Source organism: Sarcophilus harrisii, chromosome 2, assembly GCF_902635505.1.
Source record: "Sarcophilus harrisii chromosome 2, mSarHar1.11, whole genome shotgun sequence".
NCBI lineage: Eukaryota > Metazoa > Chordata > Mammalia > Dasyuromorphia > Dasyuridae > Sarcophilus > Sarcophilus harrisii.
The window spans coordinates 114,213,021-114,234,274 of record NC_045427.1 but is presented as its reverse complement, the minus strand read 5'-3'; the positions used below and the strand labels follow the sequence as shown (position 1 = coordinate 114,234,274).

Sequence of the window (21,254 nt, the reverse complement as noted above, 5' to 3'; positions counted from 1 at the left end):
CAAGGCATAAAGTATTTTATTTTAATCAAGTCCATTTTCAAGAGTTTCTCACTCTTAACAATTCTTCATAAAAACTATCAGATACATAGATAGATCACACTAAGAGTGCAAAGGCATAATGCCAACAAGCCTGTAAATGAGAATTACTGCCCAAACCATTAAGAATGGAAAAGTGGCTTTTCCATCCACCATCTTCTGGGCTACTCATTCACAGCCCTTGAGATTGTTTTCTGAGGCTTAAGGACCTCTATACTTCTTATATCCAGGTCTGGCTCCTCATTCAGTCTACTCAAAAAAGATGCAGAAACTGAAAACAGTCAACAGAGGGAGCCAGCCCAACCCTTCATCTTCACTAATGATCCCTAAGGTTTGCCACCTGGTTTCCATCTCCAGAGTAAATGAATGGCCTGAAACTTTCTTCCTTTGCAACAGCTTCTTGCAGTCCGCATGGCTGTAACTCTTGGGGGAGGAGGGCATTATTGTGCTGCCCCTCTAGCATCACAAGACTAAGACCCAGTCTGAGCTTGACTGTCACCTGCACAGCAGAGTGTTGCCAACCAGCTGGACCAAGGCTAGTCAATGCCATCTTTATACAGGCCTTTAATTAACCAGAATAATGTCTCACCACTTTCATTTCTAATTCAGGAAAGAGGTCAGAAGCATGAACACAATTTTCTCACATCAAAAATCTACAGTCAACTTTTGGGTTTCTTTGGGAGCACATGGAAGTAGGCCATGAGTTAATACCACGGAGAGGGAAACAAACATATATATGCTCCCATTCACACTCCTCGAGCAGGAGTCTTTGGTGTTGCTCAGAGAATATAACTGGCTGGAGTGATTGAAAAAGCTGCATTGCTAAAATATCCCTTCTCTCATGTCCAGTTTAACCAATAAAAATCAAAACAATGTTTCTGGAGTTCATTTTCAAAAGGAATTAAAAAATAACCCTTGCCACCTAAAGAACAGACACTGTTCTCCATACATGGGTTCCTTTGTAACAGGGCACCAGAGCAGCAGAGACTGGCTGAACTTCAAGAACAAAAGAATGCAAAACCAAAAACTTGAACCAGCATCAAGCATCCATGAACATGGAGGTGGGATGAACTCTGGCTAAAGTTCAAGTAGCACTGAATGTTGAGGGAATGCTAGATCAAGCTACCTCAGCTAGCTCAACCTAGTGTCACACAGAGCATTCACACAAACTTACTTGGAAAACAGTATGGATGGGATGCAATAGTAGGAGAGAGACTGAGAAGATTATAGAAGAACAGCATAAAAAATAAGATGAACAGCTTGTAAGCAAACCTTACACAAACTCTTTTCTGTTGATAATGGGGGAGGGGACCTTGTTTTGTATTTTCTTGCTTGGACAATTCTAGTATAATAAGACTGTCACAGGAGGTAAGGAGAAAGTTCAAGAAGGATCTGACTAATGAAACCATTTGTAGTGTGTTCTTGGCAAGAAAGAAGAACAGAACAATTTAGTCACTTGGGCAATTCAAGTCTCACTGGACAGATGTATGAAAGAGAATGAAACAAAGCAAAATAAAATTTAAAAAAAGCACTGCATTCTTGGAATCAAGAAAATTGCTCTGCTGGACTCCTAAGTGGGAGATCAAATAAGTGGAAGAACAATGTGACTGAATTAGGTAGGCACTGGAGTGCCAAAATTTAAAGGAAGGGATAGGGATGGGGCACATGTAGGAGAAAGGGAAATGACCTATTTTTCTCCATGCTGAGCAAATTTAATTTGAAACAGAAAGCAACGTACTCAGAGACCATTTTATATTTCCCCAGTTATAATCCCACCAAATTTCTGAATGTATGCCTAAAACAAAATGAAATTAACTTATCATGTGAGCCAACAGCTACAAGCTAGATCCTATTTAAAAAATAGTTCCTTCTTTATGATAAGAGATTTAATCAAAATACTTTCAATTGAGAGTTTGCTGGCATTCCAGTTGGCTCTAGGAAGTAGATGATTAATAGAGTAACTATTAACAATTTAAAATGTAGTTACAGACTTTAAGATGGATTATTTTCACCTTGCTGGGTAAGGCAGCACAGTGACATTTTGACTTTTGCTGATGCAAATTTGGACATTGTTGGTATAATGTGCTAGAGTAAAGTTAGCTGACTGATCTCATGTTGACTGCTTTACAAAAACTCAATCATTCATAATTTTCCATATTATGTCATCAATTAGACCTAAAATCCATTGCCCATATTTGACATGTTTTAGCTGGACCACCGCTAAGTCAGTCAAAAGAAAGTATAGCATTGATTTTTAAAAATTATTTCAGGTAATTAAGTATCCTTAATAACAGATTAAGGGTGCTGGCTCTGGATTTCAGCTTTTAGTTTCCTATAATCAGACTTCCTATTTGATATTCATATACATGGGCTTTCCACATTACCCTTCCCCTCTCACTTTTATTAAATATCTTAACAGTATTTAATAATTCTCACATCATTTGAGAGAAATATTTTAAAAACATAAATCTGTTGCAATGCTTATATTTTCCATGCAGATGTGAGTGTCCAGTCATCAATGGGGTGGAGATGAATTATTAAATACAACCTGACTTGAGTAAGCCAATTAAAAAAACACACACCCCTTCATAGAGACTTAATTTAGGAAAGTCTCCACTGCCAACTTCTATACTTACTTAGGCTCCACAAAGAATGCCAGGATGCATGAATATGAATATTTAACCTTAGCCTAAGAACTTGACTGAGCCAACACATGAGAAATTTTCAAAATCAGAATTACAGGAACCTAAAAATAATGGGGTAATTTAGGGGAAATTGTCATTTTGTCCCCTAATTTAGCATAAAATATTCAGTCTATATTTCATGGCTAGAGGGGACTCTCGAGGTCATCTAGTCCAAAATTTTCATTTTACAGTTGCAGACACAAGTCAAGACAGGGCAAGTTAATTTTGCCCAGCCCTGAACCCGGGTCCTTGCATATTGTATTCTTTCTACTATACCACACCTGGATTTGTGAGTATAAAGGAGATTGTTTTTTCTTTTTTAAAAAAATGGGGGAAATTAGCTCAGTAATTCAGAGCTAATTGGTGATGGTCCTTGGTGATGGTGACTGAACATACTCTTTTAAATCAGTATAGGTTGTGGCTCAAGGGGTATAACATAGGGGTATAAATATATTCTACCTCAGTGTGGAAAGAACATATGTTTTCACTGAAAAACATTAGTGCATATCCCTTGCCATGTATTAAGAAAAAAAATTAGTGAACTAAATTTGGTCTCCTTCACTCTTTAGCACAGAAGTAGAAATCTATTTTACATTATTTGGTAGCAATTTAGAGTGTTCTAAGGGATCCCCCTATTTATCCATAAACTCAACTCACTGACTTAACTGATCCTAGAAAGCTTTAGAGGGAAAATTATTTTCAAGTGACACAACCTTCATTGCCAGCAGCCCAGTAAACAAATGTACCACTTAAGAGCTGAAAGGAACTTCAGATTGTCTAATCCAGCTAATTCTCATTTTATGGGTGGAAAAACAGGCCCAGAGAAGCAGAAACCACCCATGTGACACAGTATCTCTTTTCTAGATATTCTTTAATTTTAATTAGGAATTGTGGTTTTCTTTGCTTAGAAATTTTGTGTTCCAACTTTAATTTTATCTTATTTAAATACTGAAACTAATGAAATGAAATGGATTAAAGAGGGGAGGGAATGAGCATTTATTAAGCACCAACTATATGCCAGCTCCTGTATTAATTACTTTTCAAATTTGATTCTCACAATAAGTATGGGAGGTTGTCTTCCCATTTACAGTTGAGTAAAGAGGTTAGTTAAGTAAAGAGTTAAATAAAGAGATCCTTGTTAAGATCTCAAATTTAGTAAGATCTGAGGCTGGACTTAAACTTAGATATACTTGAATGCAGGCTCAGTGCTTTATCTACTACCCTACCAACTTCCTCTTAAATTAAGTAGAGCCAATTTTATGAAAAATACAAGAAGGCAGAAAAATGGCAGTGAATGTAACATAAATCCCAAGAAATTACAGTTTTCAATATAAGTTTGCCTGCTACATGTAATGATCATTGTGCTTTCTGCTAAGGATTAAATAGGAAAAAATGATGAGGTCACTTTGCACGCCTTTAAATTCTTTTTTATATTAGATAAAACCATATGATCACTGTATCCACAAAGTAATTTATAGGCATTTAGGTCTATCACATTAAACTGAGGTATATTTATAACAGATGACCAGCTTAAATGTGCCTCTTTTTAGTGAGTTTTATACTTGGATAATCTAGCAATCATGTTTTCTCCTGTGTTGAAGCCATATCTACTCAATTTCACTCAAAATAATCAAGTTGTTAATTTGTCTTTTTGAAAATCAAGTGCTCTCCAACTATGCTGCTTGGCAGTAATTGGTACCACAGACATTAAAATACATTGCCCTGCTCTTAAAAAATAAAATAAAAAAAATTATGTAGATAACCATCCGGCAAGGAAGCCTGCCATTATGTGGGAGGTTGGGCTTTGAAATTTAAAGATGCCATGATTCTTTTATGTGTTTGTGTGTATATGTGTCCATGTGGTCTAATGAAGGCAGAAGGTGTACATCCTGGACAACACTATATATCCGATCTCTCTTCTCATGGCTTTGAGGGCTATTCAGCAGTAACCATGAAAAAAGTTCTAAATAGGTTCCATGTGCAAAGGTCAAGTATACTTAGACTATTCAACAGTTGAGCAGGGTGACTATGTGCCATAGACTGCTTCATAATCAGAGAGATACCTGGTTTTCATCACTTTTAGCTGGACAGTGGATAGGGCTCAGAGTCTGGATTCAGATATATCTAAGTTTAAATCCAATATCAGATTTTATCTATCTTCCTAGCATTCTGAGCACAGATACATCACTTTGAAAGCTGTTGCCAGTAGCCCTAATTAAATACATAACTATTCAATTTACCACTGAACTAGACATTTAAAACAGGTAAAGTTCCAAGTAGAAACAGCTTTGAAAGACAAGTACTGCTACCATAAAACTGACAACTTTGATACTAAACATGCTTAACTATTTATACTGAGAAAAGCAGTCTAAGCCCCAGTCTTAATTTTCCAGAATGTTCAAAGTAGGAATCTGGCTTAGTAAGATTTCTATCCAATGGAGAATTTCCTAAATCTCATTAGGAGTCACAGGAAGGGTTCACATTGAAGCCTGTCCATGAAGTGTGCTTTTACAGTAGCTGAACTCATCAGCTGAGATCTTCTTCCTAAGACCTCATTATTATTATAAGGCACTAATAATGAAGGATCCAAAACAAAGTAGGGATGTGGGAGATCTTTCTAAAGATACTATATTTTGCCATTTTCAGAAGACATTAGTCACTTATTGGCTTCTTTCTCTAATCAATGCGTTATGAAAAGAAATAAGAACTGGAAAATTTTGGGGTTCTTTCTTTACCCTAACAAATGTATCTGGATGTTTCTGATCCATCCTTTCTTTAACCAGATAGCATAGAAGTTGGGCCAATAGCCTGGAAGCTAAACTCTTTTTTCAGTTCAGTAACGTGACTGTCCTATTGATCCTATATTATATTCAAACCTAATGTTTTTAATCTTTCTACTTTTAAGATTTCATATCTGACCAGGATTTTAACAAAATAACCTTTCCTAGAGTGCCATGGTGGAAAATGCAGAAATAGAATGAATATTGCATGACTAGATGAATAGTTTTTATCAGTGGAAAATAATAATAGGGAAAGAAATTTATCCTGATGAATCCTTTCCACCAAGGCTTTACCATCTCTCCCTTCCCCTGGGTTCAATCCTATTGTCAAAAAGAGAGAGCTGTGTTTCAAAGTGGAATTAGGTCCATAGGGAAATGCTAATGAAAGGCTATCTGGGGAGTGTGAAGAGAGCATTAACCTGATGGAAGATGTTTCCTATATTGCAAGAAGACCACATGGTTCAGATGCAGTGTTGTCTCAGAAAATACAGATCTGAGTATTCAAATCAGTTTGTAAAACATGATATGGAGACTGCATTGATATTGCTACAAGTATGCATAGAGACATCACACAAGCATGCATTTCTGTATCTATATGGTTAGGAGGCACATCCCGCATCCACACACCCATACTCAATTACAGTGTGCACACAGCTCAGCATGCACACAGTAATTTATAATTGAGCTGAAGTGTTCCATCTGGAGTTTGCTGGTTTTATGAATATAATCAGTAACTGCAAGATGAGATTTTCTCTTGGAAGAAAAGAGCTATCTGGTGTTGTTTTCCCCCCAGAAACTTATTCTTAAAAAAAACACAAAACACCCTTCAAGAGATTAAATTAGTCCTGAGGGACTTATCCAGAATCCTCACTTAACCTGACACTGAACAGGAATTAGGTCTTACATAATCTGGCCTCTTCAAGATTGGGAGTAAGAAGAGTGAAATAAAAATCTTCTTAGAAATAACATAGAATTCATGTGGAAGGCCACATAAAGGTGGCTCCAAGAAGCCCAGCAGTCGATATAAGATAAAGAAATCTTGGGCATAACTTAAAAATGTTTGAATTTGATACCTCTCTTCCCTCCCCTCCAACCCCATTCCTGCAGTTGGGATTGGGTACTAGAAGAAGAAATACTGCTCTGATGAGGGTGGGAGAGGAGAGGTCAGAAGGTTCAGAAGAGAGCAGCTGAGGATAGTGTGAAAGGAATGGCTGGGAGGAGCATGTGTGTTTGGGTGGGGTTTAAGGATTCAGAGACGTATTTAAGGTTTCTGTTTGCTTGATTTGGAAGGAAAGGGTGCCAAAGCAAAAGGATCAACACTGGGAAGTTCAGTAGTCCTGGAGGAAAAGGATGTGATAGAAACGGATCCAGAGATTGACTGCTTGTTGCTTTGGGAAACAACTTTGTAGGCAGCAATGGGTTGGGCTTCCAGAGTTGGCTCATTCTCAGGGCTATAGTGACGGGAATATTTGGACAGCGACTGGGGACGGAATGATTTGCTGGCCCCAGAGCTAGAGACAGCTTCCTTCTGGGATGGGTGACCTTTGTTTCTGTCAATAGGGTGACCTCCAGAATCCAATGTCCCCTTGGAAGTGAGGTTGTCTAGGCTTTCTGCTGACTGGATAGAATTGGAAGGGAGATTAGATTGGTGGAGAAATCCCACCATGGGGTACTGAGCTAAGGGAGAGAGTGCTGTGGGGTGTATCCCCCTATCAAGGTGTGAGAGCAGAGGGTTAATTACTGGTACGCCATCTCCCATCTGACTGTGGAGAGTAGATTGTGTGGGTAAGTCCATAGTGGCCCCCTGAGCAGCCATAAGCTCTTCCGTGCTCTTCTTCTTGGTGAAAGGAGCTCTCAGAAATACATCTGCGTCCTCAGGCACCTGAGGAGCCATGTGGCCTTTGGTGACAAATGGGGCTTTGGTGAAAATATCCATGCCATCGTAGTGGGGCCTCGCGCTCCTGAAAGGGGCAGTGGCAAAAACATCAGGCTCGCCAGAAGCCTCTTCCGTCACTTGCGCAAAGCCTTGGAACTGATTCTCTTTCCCACCATGGGCCAGTGTAGTCTCTTCTTTGCAGACTTCTGGTTGAGTGAGATTCATTTTTTCTACCAACCCTGCCTGTGGAGTCTTACAGGATTCATCCTCTTCTTCAGAGTCCAAAAGGAGAGGCCGAGAGCCACTGCAGTCCAGCATGTCTCCCTCAAGATCGGTCCCTTCTTCTTCACTGCTGTGAAAGGAGCTGTTGCTGGAAGGCCTACCTCTTGCCAAGTAGTCAGACTCTAAATTATTCTGAGACTTGGCCCCTGGTCCTCTGTCAGACTCTGGTTCCAGTGGAAGACCTTGGTAAGGAGGCTCTTCAAAGTGCTGGACACTTAATGAAGGGCCCGAGTTTGGCTCTCTCTGGAGACCTGCAAAAAATATTAAAGAGAAAGTTACTGACTGATCGGTATGGACAGAGTCCCCCAATTCTGAATACTCCCCCCACCCTGCCCTCATGGCAGAAACATTGTAAAACTAAACAATAAATGTGGTCAATGGAAAGAGGGAGAAAATAAAATGGAAAACAGGGGAGGGAGAGGAAACCATGTCAGGCAGGCAGGGAAACTGCACACAAACTGGAGCCCAACCCGTCACCATCTCACATCTTGGAACATGACAAGTAGGAAGCATGGGACAGGAAATGAGGATGTTAGACACACACAGACATCCAAGGCTACTCCACATTCCCTTTCACATGGCCAGCCATCAAGACTCTCTCTATCTGCTTCTGGTTCATAAATGAACAAAAACAAGCCCCTTCAACATACCCAGCACACCTTCACAGCTTCAGGCTATGCAAAAGCTCAGTCTCTGGCAAGTGGCGGGCTCCATGCTGCCTGTTCCATCACCAGGGGAGAAACCATCGGAGGGGAAGCAGACCCTGGCTTCTGGATAACTATTTCATTGAGGATGGGAAATAGGTTGCAAAATCTGGTTCAATGAGCAAAAAGCTGATGGACCTTCAAAAGTCTTTATAAGGGAGCTTTCTTGAGGAAGGAGATTGAACTATATGTAAAATAGCCTTTAATTAGAGTTGTCCTTGGAATTTTTCTCCCCAGTTTTCCAACTTGGTCAACACTTGGTTTTAAAAAAACACCACCAAAAACTGTGTTTAAAAGCTCTGTCTTTAAACTGTCAAGAGTGTGCTAAAGACCCAGGTAGTGACTTGGGCATTAGCACACACCATGATGCCCTAATTTCTTTACATGTAGTTCTAAGTTTCTGTAAGGTGTTCTAATTTAAACAGTCTTGATGATGCTTGTCAGAATACAAGAGAGCTTACCTTCAAAGCAATATTAACAGGTTAGAAGTGTGTCATTGGACACATGTTAGCAAGAAGGCACAGATAACTAAGTGAGAAGAATCCAGATGAAGGATATTTGGGGTGCTAAAAACATTATTTATTTGCTTAAATGGTCAGAAAAGTGTGAGCTTTAGAAAAACTAAGGTTGGAAAAGGCTTTTGGAAATCATCTAATCCAATCTCCTCACATTACAGATGAGGAGACTGAGGTCCAGAGAGATAAACCTGCTTTACCATTGTCACCCAAGGAGCTGAGATTTGAACTTAGGTCACGTGGCTTCAACAGTGCTTTTGCCACTATACTGTACTTCCTCTTCATAATTCATGGAGTTGGAATATTACCTTCAACCACCATACAGATGGTATCTTGACCCTCCTCCTCCCCATCTATTCCCACCCCATCTTTTCTAATCAAGCTGGTGAACAGTGATGCAATTTGTGGGCATTCTCCCCAATGTTCTACACCTGAATTAAGTACACAGTACGCAGCAGGAGAGGCACCAAAATCAGTTTATTGGGAAACATTCACTTCGATACATTACACTGTAAAGACAGTGTAGATATAAGTGAACATTTTATAAGTTGCTGTACAAAAATACTATGTTTCTCTGAAGCCTATAACCTTTTTTTTTAGCGATGTTTCTTTAAACAGTACTATTCTTAATATTTTGTCTGCAAGTAACAAAACAGTCTGACATTTTAAAAAAATTTCTTTCCTAACAGTTTCAATTGCATGACTATGCTAGTGACATTTTAAAATGAAGGTGGAAAGCCTTAAACTAGTATGCAGAGTTGAACACTTTTCAAATAGTAGTAAAAAGAAATGATGATGATAGGAAAGGATTTTTTAATTAACTCACTTTAAAGATCTAGTTTGTGCAGGGAGAATGGTGATAGGAGAGCCTTGGTCAGCACAAGGTTGAGTAAGAAAGAGATATCCTTGATGGAAGCCCTGCTCATTTTACTACTCATTTATTTCTCCTTAGTAGAACTTTCAGACTGAAGCTCATTTTCCTATTTAGGAATGACTACTTTGGGTCTATCATGGCTGATTTCAAAATGTCATTTCTACAAAGATGTTCAGAGTCAAGAAGCTTTCTAAACAAGCATTTCCATTCCCAGAGATATAAGGAGTTTGAAAGCCCTTCTTGTCTCCTGCTTCTGTCTGTCAATACCAAGGCACTGTTCTCTCATTTCCACAAACTTCCTTATAGGTTTACCAAAGGAGACATGGGTTGTATAGCATACTGAAATAACCAGTCAATGAATGAAAATCCAGTCAGGCCGAGTATTTGGCATTATGTAGTTGAAAGAAACTAATTTTTGAATTTTTGAATTTGAAATGAACAAATTCAAAAACAAGCAAGCAAAACCCCACCAAAATCTCTTTAGTTAAACCAGTGTATGTATATGTATGTATGTATGTATGTATATGAGTATATGTGTAAATGCATAGATAGCATAAACATCATTGTCCACAGAAACATTTGTATCTTGGATCCTGTCTATGTTCATTTTGGGGGATTTTCTTTATAGATTGATGGGAAATTCCAAATAGTGTCCAAATTCAAGCAGCTCTCACCTACTTTATATGGCTGAATAGTATAGACTGTGCCTCTGAATCACTGATTCCTGATGGAACACTAGGCTCTAATCAACCAAAAATACACTAATATTACACATCAATGATAGAAGAATCCTAGAAAATCCTCATTAGACAAGAAAGCTAGAAAGGTAAAAGGAAGGAGCTGAAAAAAGAAAAGTCAAACAATATTCATCCTAAGATTATCTTACTTAAAATTCCCACTATTCCTACCAAAAAAGGCAGAAGCAACCATAAGGACTCTATAAAATCAAACAGATTAATTTGATCCTATCCCTGTGAAAAGTTGGCAGTGCACCACGCACCCCATCTCACAAACAGCACTGACCTTCCTTTGGATTTTATGTGTCCAGAAAGAGTCATATTTAAGTGAGCTCTCTTCTTTAGGGAGGCTCAAATTCCTTCAATGTAATATCCCCATTTCATAAAGCTTGTGCATGGGGGGAAAAGAAAAGGAACTAAACTATTACAGAGATTAGATGCCTAGACATTGAGCTAGAGAGCCAGCCTCAAAGCTTACAGCTTAAGGTTCCAATCCTATCTTTGACACACACTGGTTGTGATCCTGGGCAAGTTCCTTAGCAATTTCTGTAGGCCCTAGGCTACTCTCCAAGTTGCAAAGAAGGGGTTAATATGCACTGATACTGGAAATTTTCTTGCATGGGAATTTCCCATCTCAGTTTCTGTCTCAGTTAAAATGCATGGTGTATATACAGAATCAGTGACTTCATATTCTAATAGATAGCTATGTAGTAATAGAAGTCATAAGACAAGAAAAGGAGTAAGGATCCTGACAATAAGCCAAAGATATGTACTGAAAGCTGTTAAATGCATTTTACTAGGTACAAACAGATTAACTTTTAAGAATCACAGCATTGATAGGGGCCACAAAAGTCATCTATCTAGTCCAACGCATACCTCAACAGGAATATTCCTGTTCCCCGAGGTTTCTAGCAAGTATTCATGTAGCTTCTATTTGAAGAATTATCATGATGATGGGGATATTCACTATTTACTAAAACAGATCATTAATTTTTTTTTTTTTTTTTTTTTTTGGTTAGCTCTCATTGTTAGGAAGATTTTCTTTTCAGGGCACCAAGATGAGCCAACCAGGATGTAGCAAAACCATTCTAATCCCTTTTTCCATACAGCTCATTAAATCTGCAAGATAGCTATTGTGATTCAGCTAAGGCAAAACATATCTAGCATGGTTTTTGGATCCCTTTACCATTCTGATCATATTCTTTTGCACAAATTCCTGCTCAGCAATAGTCTCTTGAATGTGCAAAATGTGGAAACAAATATAATTGTCTAGATGTGGTCTAAATAGGACACAGTTCAGAATTGCTTCCTCTTACTCGGGACACTCTTCCTTAATTAGTGTATCTTGGCTTTATATATGCTTTTTGGTCAAGATAGTGAAATCCCAGTCCCCTAAAATCTCCAGTTCCTTTTCTGATGAATTGTTTTGCCAGGGTTCCCCAAGTTAGATAATTTTCTAGCCATAGCTATTTCTCAGTATTTCCTGTCCCTGTATGTACATGATGCTATTGACATCTGTTCAATATGTTCTTGGGGTTGTTTTTCTAGGTGTGATCATCAATTTACTCTAATCTACCCACAATCTCTTGATTAGCTTCCCTAGTGACCAATAGCACAGAACTTAACAATGTCTAGTTGGGTCTAGGGGCATAGTTTGCAGCCATAGACCAGAACAGAGATAATTGGTCCATGTAGAAATTCAATGCATAAACCTCTAGAGCTGTTGAGTCATTTGTGACTTAAAAGGTACAGGAAATCCTTATGTCTAGGAATATTAGATTTGGTGGCTTCCAGAGTTTATTGATAGATACTACTGGTGCCTCACAGATCAATGGGGATGTTAATAAGGGACTTGTGAGAAAGCTTCTGTCAAGCTGTTAAGCACAATAAGCTTATTTGTACAAGCCTGTGCAAGTTAAAGATGAAATAAAAGGACAACTATAATTATGACTTTTGTTTTCCCAGATTTCTTCCCATTTACAACAAATTTCTATGGGGGGGGAGGTGTTTCTTTTAGACCACATTATATGACTATGCTTGAACCTAGATTAAGTATGATATTCACTCTCTTTTCTTCCTTACTCTCTTTTTCACACATACATTTTTAATTTTTTTGGGGGGGGAGAGCCATGTTCTTATACCAATGGTTTCACCTCTTTTCTGAAAAGTTCAATTACTCAGCTTTGTGTAGGGTTATACTATTTACATTTCTAAGTATGCTCAGTACTGACAAGAGATTTAGATTTTATTCTCTTGAATTTTTACATAAGGATATTTTGTCTACATTTATAGAGCTTTATTTCTTTAAACTAATTGTGTAGCAATCTCTAGCCTTCACATTTTGACTTAAATTTCATGTCTATCTGCTTGCCTTGTCTTTTTGGAGGAAGGATAGAATGAAAACTGATATTAAATATACAATTGCATGGTACAAGGAATTCTGTGATAGCTTAAATTTCAAATTTTCAAAGTAGATAAAAATTTATGCTGCCATATCTAAGGAAAGATCAAAAACAAACAAAAAGGCTTTTTCTACTCTGGCATTTACCACTATTCAGTGATTTTGCTTGCATAGGTTACCAACATCTAACCCTTCTTTCCAATTCCCCATGGTTACTAAAATATAGTAGAAATTACTTTTAAAAAACCCAAAGAAACCCTAAAAAGCCAATTTTTGACAGATGAGATGACTGGTTGGTTATATTGAAAAGGATGATATCTGACAATTATTTTGGGGGGGGGGAACAAAAAGCATATGATTGCTAAAGATACAAAAAGGATGAAGGTTTACTTGATGTCAGTGAGCTTTCTTGGTTTCTGAAGGAGGCAAGATTGGTTTTTTATTGGATTTTCTTGAAAAAGATCATGAGGGATTTAAATCCACATTATGGGTTTTTTGTCTTTTGTCTTGAAGCTTGCTAGGATATCTTGTGGTTAGTCAATTATTTTGGAAAATGCTGTCACAGTTTTCTAAGCCCTAATTGGCTGAAGATGTTATTGAAAAATGAAATAAACTAAAGGAAAGCAGTAATCCTGGAAGTTTTAGCTCAGGTGAGATAGGTGTTGTTTATTCAAGTTTGAGGATTCTGAAATCCTTTATATCTAAAATTCCTTCATGGTTGATTCATTTCTCTAAGTTAAGCACTGCTCTTTCCCTTTGACTTTGGGTCAGGATAACGCTTAGCAGATCCCCTCCAGTTAACACCACTGAAGTGAAAGCCATTGCAAAGTAGTCCTTTGTCAGGAAATAAAAAAAGAAGCAATTTATATCATCCTCCAGTTCTTTAACCCAGTACTTAAAGCTTTCTACAATTTGGCTCCAAGCTACCTTTCTCTCCTTTTCTCCTTTTCTTCCCTTCATGTATTTTAGAGAGACAGGAACTAGATCTAGGGATGATTTCACTCGTAAAGGGAACTCATGAATGAGGAAAATCTTATTCCCAAAGCAAGTTGGCACCTCTGAAACAAGAAAATAGATCTTCTTTTAATAGTCACAGAGTTGCCTAGAAAGAGTACAAAGAGGTTGTCATTTACACAGGATAGAGCTTCAGCCTAGTTCTTGTTGGACTAAAGGTCAGACTTCAAGCTACTGTGCCAAGTTGCTTCTCACCTACTATATATAATTAAATGAGACTACTAGTTGTTCTTTGAACTCAGCCATTTTTTCTGGCTTCTCTGAATCTTTGTGGAGTGCTATTCATACTTGAGAAAAGATCCATTCCACGTCTGCAAAATTCATCCCTTTCTTTAAGGCCTGGCAGCACTTCTTCCAAAAAGCTTTCCTTGATGCTGCTATTTCTCCTCAACTTTTCCCACAATGCTATGTCTACATTTCTCCTTTGCCCCACTATAAGTGACCTCCTAGTATAATTATTTGTGTAGATATCATGTCCTTAACCCCAGTTCCTCTAAGGTAGGGATTATACAATTATTTCACCTTGGTTTTTTTGAGCTTAGCATTACGGCATGTACATTGTAGATACTTAAAATATGTGTGTAATATTTAAGTTGAATTGAGTTCTTTTCTTAGACTTTTTTGGCTAGGTTGATTAGTAGCCATAAGTCTAATGAAGAAGAAGTACCTTTACTATATATTATAAAAAGAAAAATCAATGGCATTTTGGTTCAGAAATGTGGCCTATTATAAAATCCAAAGGAAGTGTTCCATTTTTTTCAATGTCACTCTGCCAAATTCTGAAAAGAACTTTAATTTTAATAATCTCTAAAAAACAACCACAAAAAAAAGAGATCCATCTACTTGAGCAATTTCATTTTACAAAGTGATTTGGCCAAGGTTACACAGTTCTTTTTTCTTCAAATTCAATGTACTCTGTGCTTTACTTTGTTGCAGTTAAAGAGGACATATAAAGAGTAAATCCTAGAGTCGATGTGTATTCTGGGGAAAATTACTTTTCCTAACAGGGACTCAGTTTCATTGTCTGAAAAATTAGGCAATTGAACCAGATGATATCTGATGCTTTTTAGTATCTGTTATTACCAGATGTATTTGAAAAACAACTTATTTTGAAGAGTCCAGAAAATATATGGCACAGTTTCTTAATGTGGTATTAAACATCTCTCTCTTCTTTCTCTCTCTACCCAACAAATTTCCATTTTCCCAATAATATTACATATGGAGGCCATATGTGAGCTTCTTCATATGTGATTAAGGAAACCGATTATCCCCCCTTCATATTCAACTGAAACTTCTCCAGTGAATTGTATAGTCATACTAGTCCAATAGTTCAAGTCACAACTGTGAAAGAGGGACAATATTCCCTTCCTCCCCATTCCTCTATCAATTTTCCCCTTTCATGTCCCTCTTTTATCCCAAGTACCCCAAACTTTCCAGCTGATCTACTGACTCCTTTTAGAAGATGAATTTGCCTTAAAGTGTCAGTGATACAATGTTATCTTTGTCAGAGTTTTTATTTCAAAAGAGGACTGAGGGAAAGAGCAGTGCTTAACTTAGAGAAATGAATCAACCATGAAGGAATTTTAAATAAAAAGGATTTCAGAATCCTCAGTAAGATGGGATAGAGTAGGCTTTCCTAGTATTTCAAAAATAATCCTGTAGGCCATTATCTTCCTTATATAAGGTATGTCCTCTTTGAAATAAATTAGATACCTAATCACATGGGCCAGTATTATATAGATCCTAGTTGGGAATCTGCACTTTGGTGGTGTGACCTTAGCTCTCTAGGCTTCAATTTGCTCACTTGTCAATTTAAGAAGGTTGGATTAGATGATCTCAATGATCAATCATCCAGTTTTGTGATTCTTTGACATGGTCAATCTATTTGGGGGGGGAGAAGAGAGAAGGCCAGGGGTAGGCATTCCAGATGTGTAATTTCATCAGTGTAGAAAATTACAAGTATGAAAATTCAGAACATTTTCCACTCTATAATTTACACATTTAGAGACACTTATACACAAAAGAGAGCTGCCTAGAACACTGAGAGGTTAAATGAATTACCTGGGGTCCTCTAATTAGAATATGTTTTAGGCAACACTTGAACCTAGATCTTCTGTCTCTAAAGCCGGCTACTTTATCCATTAAAATTTACACTCTTTGCTCTCACTCTATATTTGGGGAAATTGTCAGAAAGACAGATTTACAGATTAGAACTATGAGTATTTGAAGTTTTAAAGATTCATTACAATTTGCTTCTGCATGTTAAGAGGCTAAAAACACATGTGACATATAATTTCATAGTTGGGACCAAGTTACTTTGGGTAAATACAGAAGACTTCTTTGAGGATCATTTTCAAAGTCTGCGGTACATTCAGAAGCTTGGAGCCTGTGAGGACAAATTCTTTTTCTTTGAGGAGAGAAGGGACATTTTGGGAGGTGGAGTTATTTGCTGGCAATTCCAGTTATCAAGTTAGGGTATGTTGTTTTCAATTAAATGCCAACTCTAAGGAATGACATGACAAGTTTTCTTGTGTCCTCTTTTTATCAATTGGCCCTGAGGCCTGTCTTCTCTCCTCATCTGGGGAAGTCAGAATAAAGAAGTTTTAAGTGACAGCAGGCAGAAATCACTGCGATCTGTACTCAGACTTCCAGCGGAGCCACTTAGAAGAGAATAACAGTTATTTGGATGTAGAGGTTCTGTTTGTTAGAAAAATAAAACAGTACTTTAAAGCCATTCCTCAGAAAGCATCCAATTTAGCAAAATGCTCTGCTTTAATATGGTCATGGAATCACCAAATTTCAAAGCTGGAAGAGATCTCAGAAAGTTTAATAAGAACCCTGTCTACAATGTGGTCAATGTCTTCTAGTATCTTCTGGTTAAAGGTCTTCAATGATACAGAAGTCCCTGCCTCCTAAAGCAATTCTCCCAAAAACTTTGTTAGGAATTTATTCCTAACTCAAACCTAAATTTGTCTTTTTTTTTTTTTTTTTTTTAATTTCTAGCCATTATTTCTACTTTTTTTTTCCCCTTAGAGCCCATGTGAACAAGTTGAATCTTGATTTCCTAATGAGACTTTTCTGGGATAGCTCTAATTGTTAGAAAGTTTTTGCTGATGTGGGGTTTATTTAGTCTACCTCTGCAAATCCCATCTACTCCTCCAAGTTCAATCCTATGGGATCAAGTAGTAGTTCTCTGTGACAGCCTTTCAAGTACTTGAAAAGACAAGACTGCCTCTACATTTTCTATCTTTTAGGCTAAACATCCTTAGTTTCTTCAATCAGTTCTCATATAGCTCTTCACCATGCTGGCTGCCATCCTTTAACAGCTTGTGAGAAACTTTTTCCTAAAATGTACTGCTCAGAATTTTATGCAATACTCCAGAGATGGCCTAAGCTGGGCAGGGCACAAGTAGGACAATCACCTGTCCCCTCTTAATGCTGCCTAAGGCCATTTAACTTTCTTGTCAGCCATTTGAGCAATAAGCATTTATTAAGTGCTTATTATTTGCCAAGTACTGGAAAAAAGGGCTTAAGGGATTTGAATTAGATGACTAGGGAAAACAAATCAATTTCTAGTTATAACTGTCACCCTTAAAGTATTATGGTAAAAGTAAATTATATACATATACATATATATGTATATGTATATAAAAACATGTATACATATGTGTTTACAAATATAAATGTGACTTCTATATCTATTCTATAGCTATATCTATATATCTCCATATAACTATATATCTTTCTATAGGGTGTCTGTAGGGCAGTTATAATCTATAAAAGTTTAAAACTGCACTTGGGGACACCTTGTTCTAGAGTACATTTTCTTTTTTTCTTTTCCCCCCAGGGAGTAGGATAACAAAATAAAGAACTGATGTATTCAAGCTGCTGTAATGCTGCTCTATTTAATAAGATGTCATGCTCAAATTTAAAAGGGCAACTATGATGGGATCCCCCAGGTGCCTTTATTCAAATGCAAAAGGGTTGGCTCTATAGGGGGAAGTTTCAGAGAGCTGGAGTAATGACAGCCAACAATGTTAGTACAATCCTGTTCAAATATTCCACAAACACAAATGAGGCAATGTCATATAGGAATTGTGCTGTCAGTCATAGAAGAACATCAGGATGAAATGCTATCCTTCACAGTTCTTCTGAAATAAAATAGATGAATTTCCAAGATCTGAGAATTTTTCCTCCCCTAGCAAATGAGGAAATGAAACTAGAAGATCTCCAAGAATAACACATCCGATAAAATGGTATAGAACATTAAGGAACCTTGGAAATTATCTAGTTAGAACTCCTTTTACAGATAAAGAAACTGAACCCCTCAAAAGGTTAAGTGTTTTGTTCTGTATGAGCCCAAGCCTAATGTCAGTCTCTTAATTCCCAGGTAAATGTTCTTTCCAAATCATGATGCTTCCTAGCTTCCAGCTTTGAAATTCTACATTATACTATTTACCAATGACTAGAATTACCATTCTATTTTATTTGTTCCTAGCTAAAAACAAATTCAAAATTGATTCCAAAAATCTGGGAAAAGGTCTAACTTATTGGGTTATTCCCATGTGTCAACTGACAGATACTTGATTTTCCTCCTATACCTCTGAGGAACATGAAAAAAAAATTAGTCTAGCTATTTCAGCTGTTTCAACCTCCAAAACCTTAGAGATTAAAAATCTTTGAGTCTCAAGCTTCTTTTGTGTCCAATTTTATTAGCTATTTTTACTAAAACTTCCTGAGCCAGACCATTATGAAGTCAATACATATTAATCTAATTTAAGAGCCATATGGAAGAGGGACCATTTAAACCCAATCTTTTAATTTTCTTATGTCATTTTTCATGGCTTTACTTGAATTAAGTAGTTAGAATATCCTAGGCCATATGAATGAGACAAACTTATTTTAAATTCAACTATAATAGCTGTATTGGCCGATATATTCTGCTTATGTTCAGAAGAAAAAATAACAGTCTAATCTGAAGCAATAATTTAAAGCATTGTTGTTTATAAACATGTTCCCCCCCCACCTTCTCCCACTATAAAAAAGCAAATCAAATCCATGTTTATTGTTACTGAAACTCAGCCAATCGACAAAGGACTTCACTGACATTATTTTGGTGTTTTTCCCCAGCAGGCAGATTTAATTATTGAAAGGATAAAAAAAATAAATTCCAAAACTAAAAACCGACCTCCTACCCTAAAACAGGCTTGTTATTTGGCCAACTGGCTTCAGCCCACAGTGGTGCGATCGAAAGAGAAAAGAAGCATGGAAAGAGACTCAGATCCCCACTCCATTGTTTTTCTAAGGCTGCTCCCATGGGTGAGCCTCAAAGCTTCCCCTCCAAAATGCAGTGTCTTGCATGCTTCTAGGGATATTGACAAATGGGTCCCACCTCCCCTCCCCTTTTCCCTTTCTTCTTAAAGTGCAAATGTGAAAGAGAAATAAAAGTACTAGATCTAGAGCCAAGAGTGTGGATGTGGAATTTTATTTACAGAAACCTTTTCAGCTAAGAGCTGGATTCCTTTTGAGGGTGAGTGATAGAGCCCAAAGTGGAGGTGGGGGGAGAGAAGGTAGAAGGCTTGCCCAACCCACCTCTTCTCACGAATTGTTTCATCAGTAGCTTTTTCACATGAAGAAAAACAAAACAAAATAAACCACAATTCAGCGAATAGCACGAGCTCCATATGCAAACAGAGGGCAACCACTAAACTTGTGAGTATGTTGGTCCAGAGTCCTTTATTTCATGAACAGTGTTTTAAAGTCAGTGAAGAACTCTGTGCCGTTTCTTGATTTTTGGCTTGTAAGCCAAGAAGAGCAAGCAGAACAGTGGCTGGCAGCCTCCAACTTAAACACCAAGGAGAAAGGAAGGTAATTTAGCCTCGGCCACGCTGTGCTAGCTCGACAGCACACTCACTTCTGATGACCTGAACAGAAACGCACTTACTTTACAAAGACAAAAGATCTGAAGGAAGCTCATAGCAACACACTTGTCAGCTGAGGAGGATCCTGGAACTTACAAGGTGAGGCTGCCAAGTAATTACAAGGGAAGGGAAGCATAAACCCTGTACAGACACCTGACATTGGATTGGAAACGCCAAGTGAAAACAGAACTGGTCAACATCTTCATTTATACATAATTTACAGTATTCAGTTCAAAATAAAAATCACAAGAAAAATACATCCGTTTCTGCTATGCCTTCTCCCACCCCCCACCCCAACCCTCCCACATAAACAAACAAAAAAGTGGCTTCTAATTAAAGATATAATTACCACCACTGTCTATATTTTGGTCTAATTCTGAGATCTGGGCTTGGGATAGTTACAATAGGAATAGCAATACTTAGAATGCAATTTACCAAAAGATCGCCAGTGTTTGCAGTCATGTATCTTGATCTCTTCGTGTCCAAGAGGTTAAAGGAATGCTGAACAGGTTTGGGGGTGAGGGTGGGATGGTGGTGGGGTGGTGTGTGAAAGCTTTTGGCTAAGCCTAACTTGGCCGTCTAGGGCAATACCCAACTTCTGCCAAGCATACGCTACCAACAAGGCATTCTACTCTCCCTTAAGCCTTAGATCCTTTCCCAGTCTATTGCCTCCAGCTGAGAACATGTCAGTGGTCCATCTCCACATGGTGATGCATTAAGAAAAGAAAAGAAAGAGATAAACATATTCATCAGGTCTGAGGAAAGGGTTTGGGGAGTACTGGCTTGGGAGGCCATTCCTAGTGAGCACAAAAGAGAGGACACCAGGTGACAATTAACTAGTTCAGTTACACTTGAGCTTTTGGTCAAGCTAGGTAGGGATTGATTCCAGCAAAAATGAGGTTTTGTGGCAACTAGTTTACATTGAAGCTAATGCTATTGAAAGTGGGTTCATGAGAAACCAGTGACGAAATGGGAACTGGGAGGAACTTGCCAAGACGTATCTCTAGAAGGCCATTTCCTTTCCTTATTGTTTCTAGGGGAGAAGGTGAAAGGTGAGGATTAAGGACTGGCAGGTCCCTTTTTTTTTTTTTTTTTTTTTTTTGCAAACTAAAAAAAATCATATTGAAGGTTAACTCCTCTGGAATGAAAACGTAGATTACGGTATGAAGGTTACAGAACTGCATCTGCTACTGGGTCACGGCTACAGGTCTATGAGCTGATCCACCAGCAGCAAAGACCTGGCTAGGTTGGGAAGACTGGACTCAGAGCTCCCACTGCTGTTTCTAGAGTGCCCACCTGGAAGTGGAGAGATAGGAATTCAGTACAGAACACAAAGGGTTAAGGTTTAGATGTGCAGAGCAAGCAACCAAGAAAAAGAAAAAAACTAGAAGCAGTAAAAAAAAAAATCTATGCAAGCTATTTGTTATAGG

The 21,254-nt window shown here is 37.9% G+C and overlaps 1 protein-coding gene across 12 annotated transcripts in view; it reads right to left on the bottom strand.

Annotated features, from left to right (window-relative positions):
• AAK1 (AP2 associated kinase 1) overlaps positions 1-21,254 on the bottom strand; it is a 242,795-nt gene continuing 221,541 nt past the window's right edge. For 11 of the 12 annotated variants that reach the window (XM_031950606.1, XM_031950605.1, XM_031950611.1 and 8 more), the window contains one exon: positions 1-7,909. In XM_031950606.1, the coding sequence (XP_031806466.1) occupies positions 6,762-7,909 (1,148 nt within the window). In that variant the 3' untranslated portion in view covers positions 1-6,761. Of the gene's footprint in view, positions 7,910-18,948; positions 21,121-21,254 lie in introns of those variants that run through there. The other variant, XM_031950616.1, reaches the window with a different exon arrangement.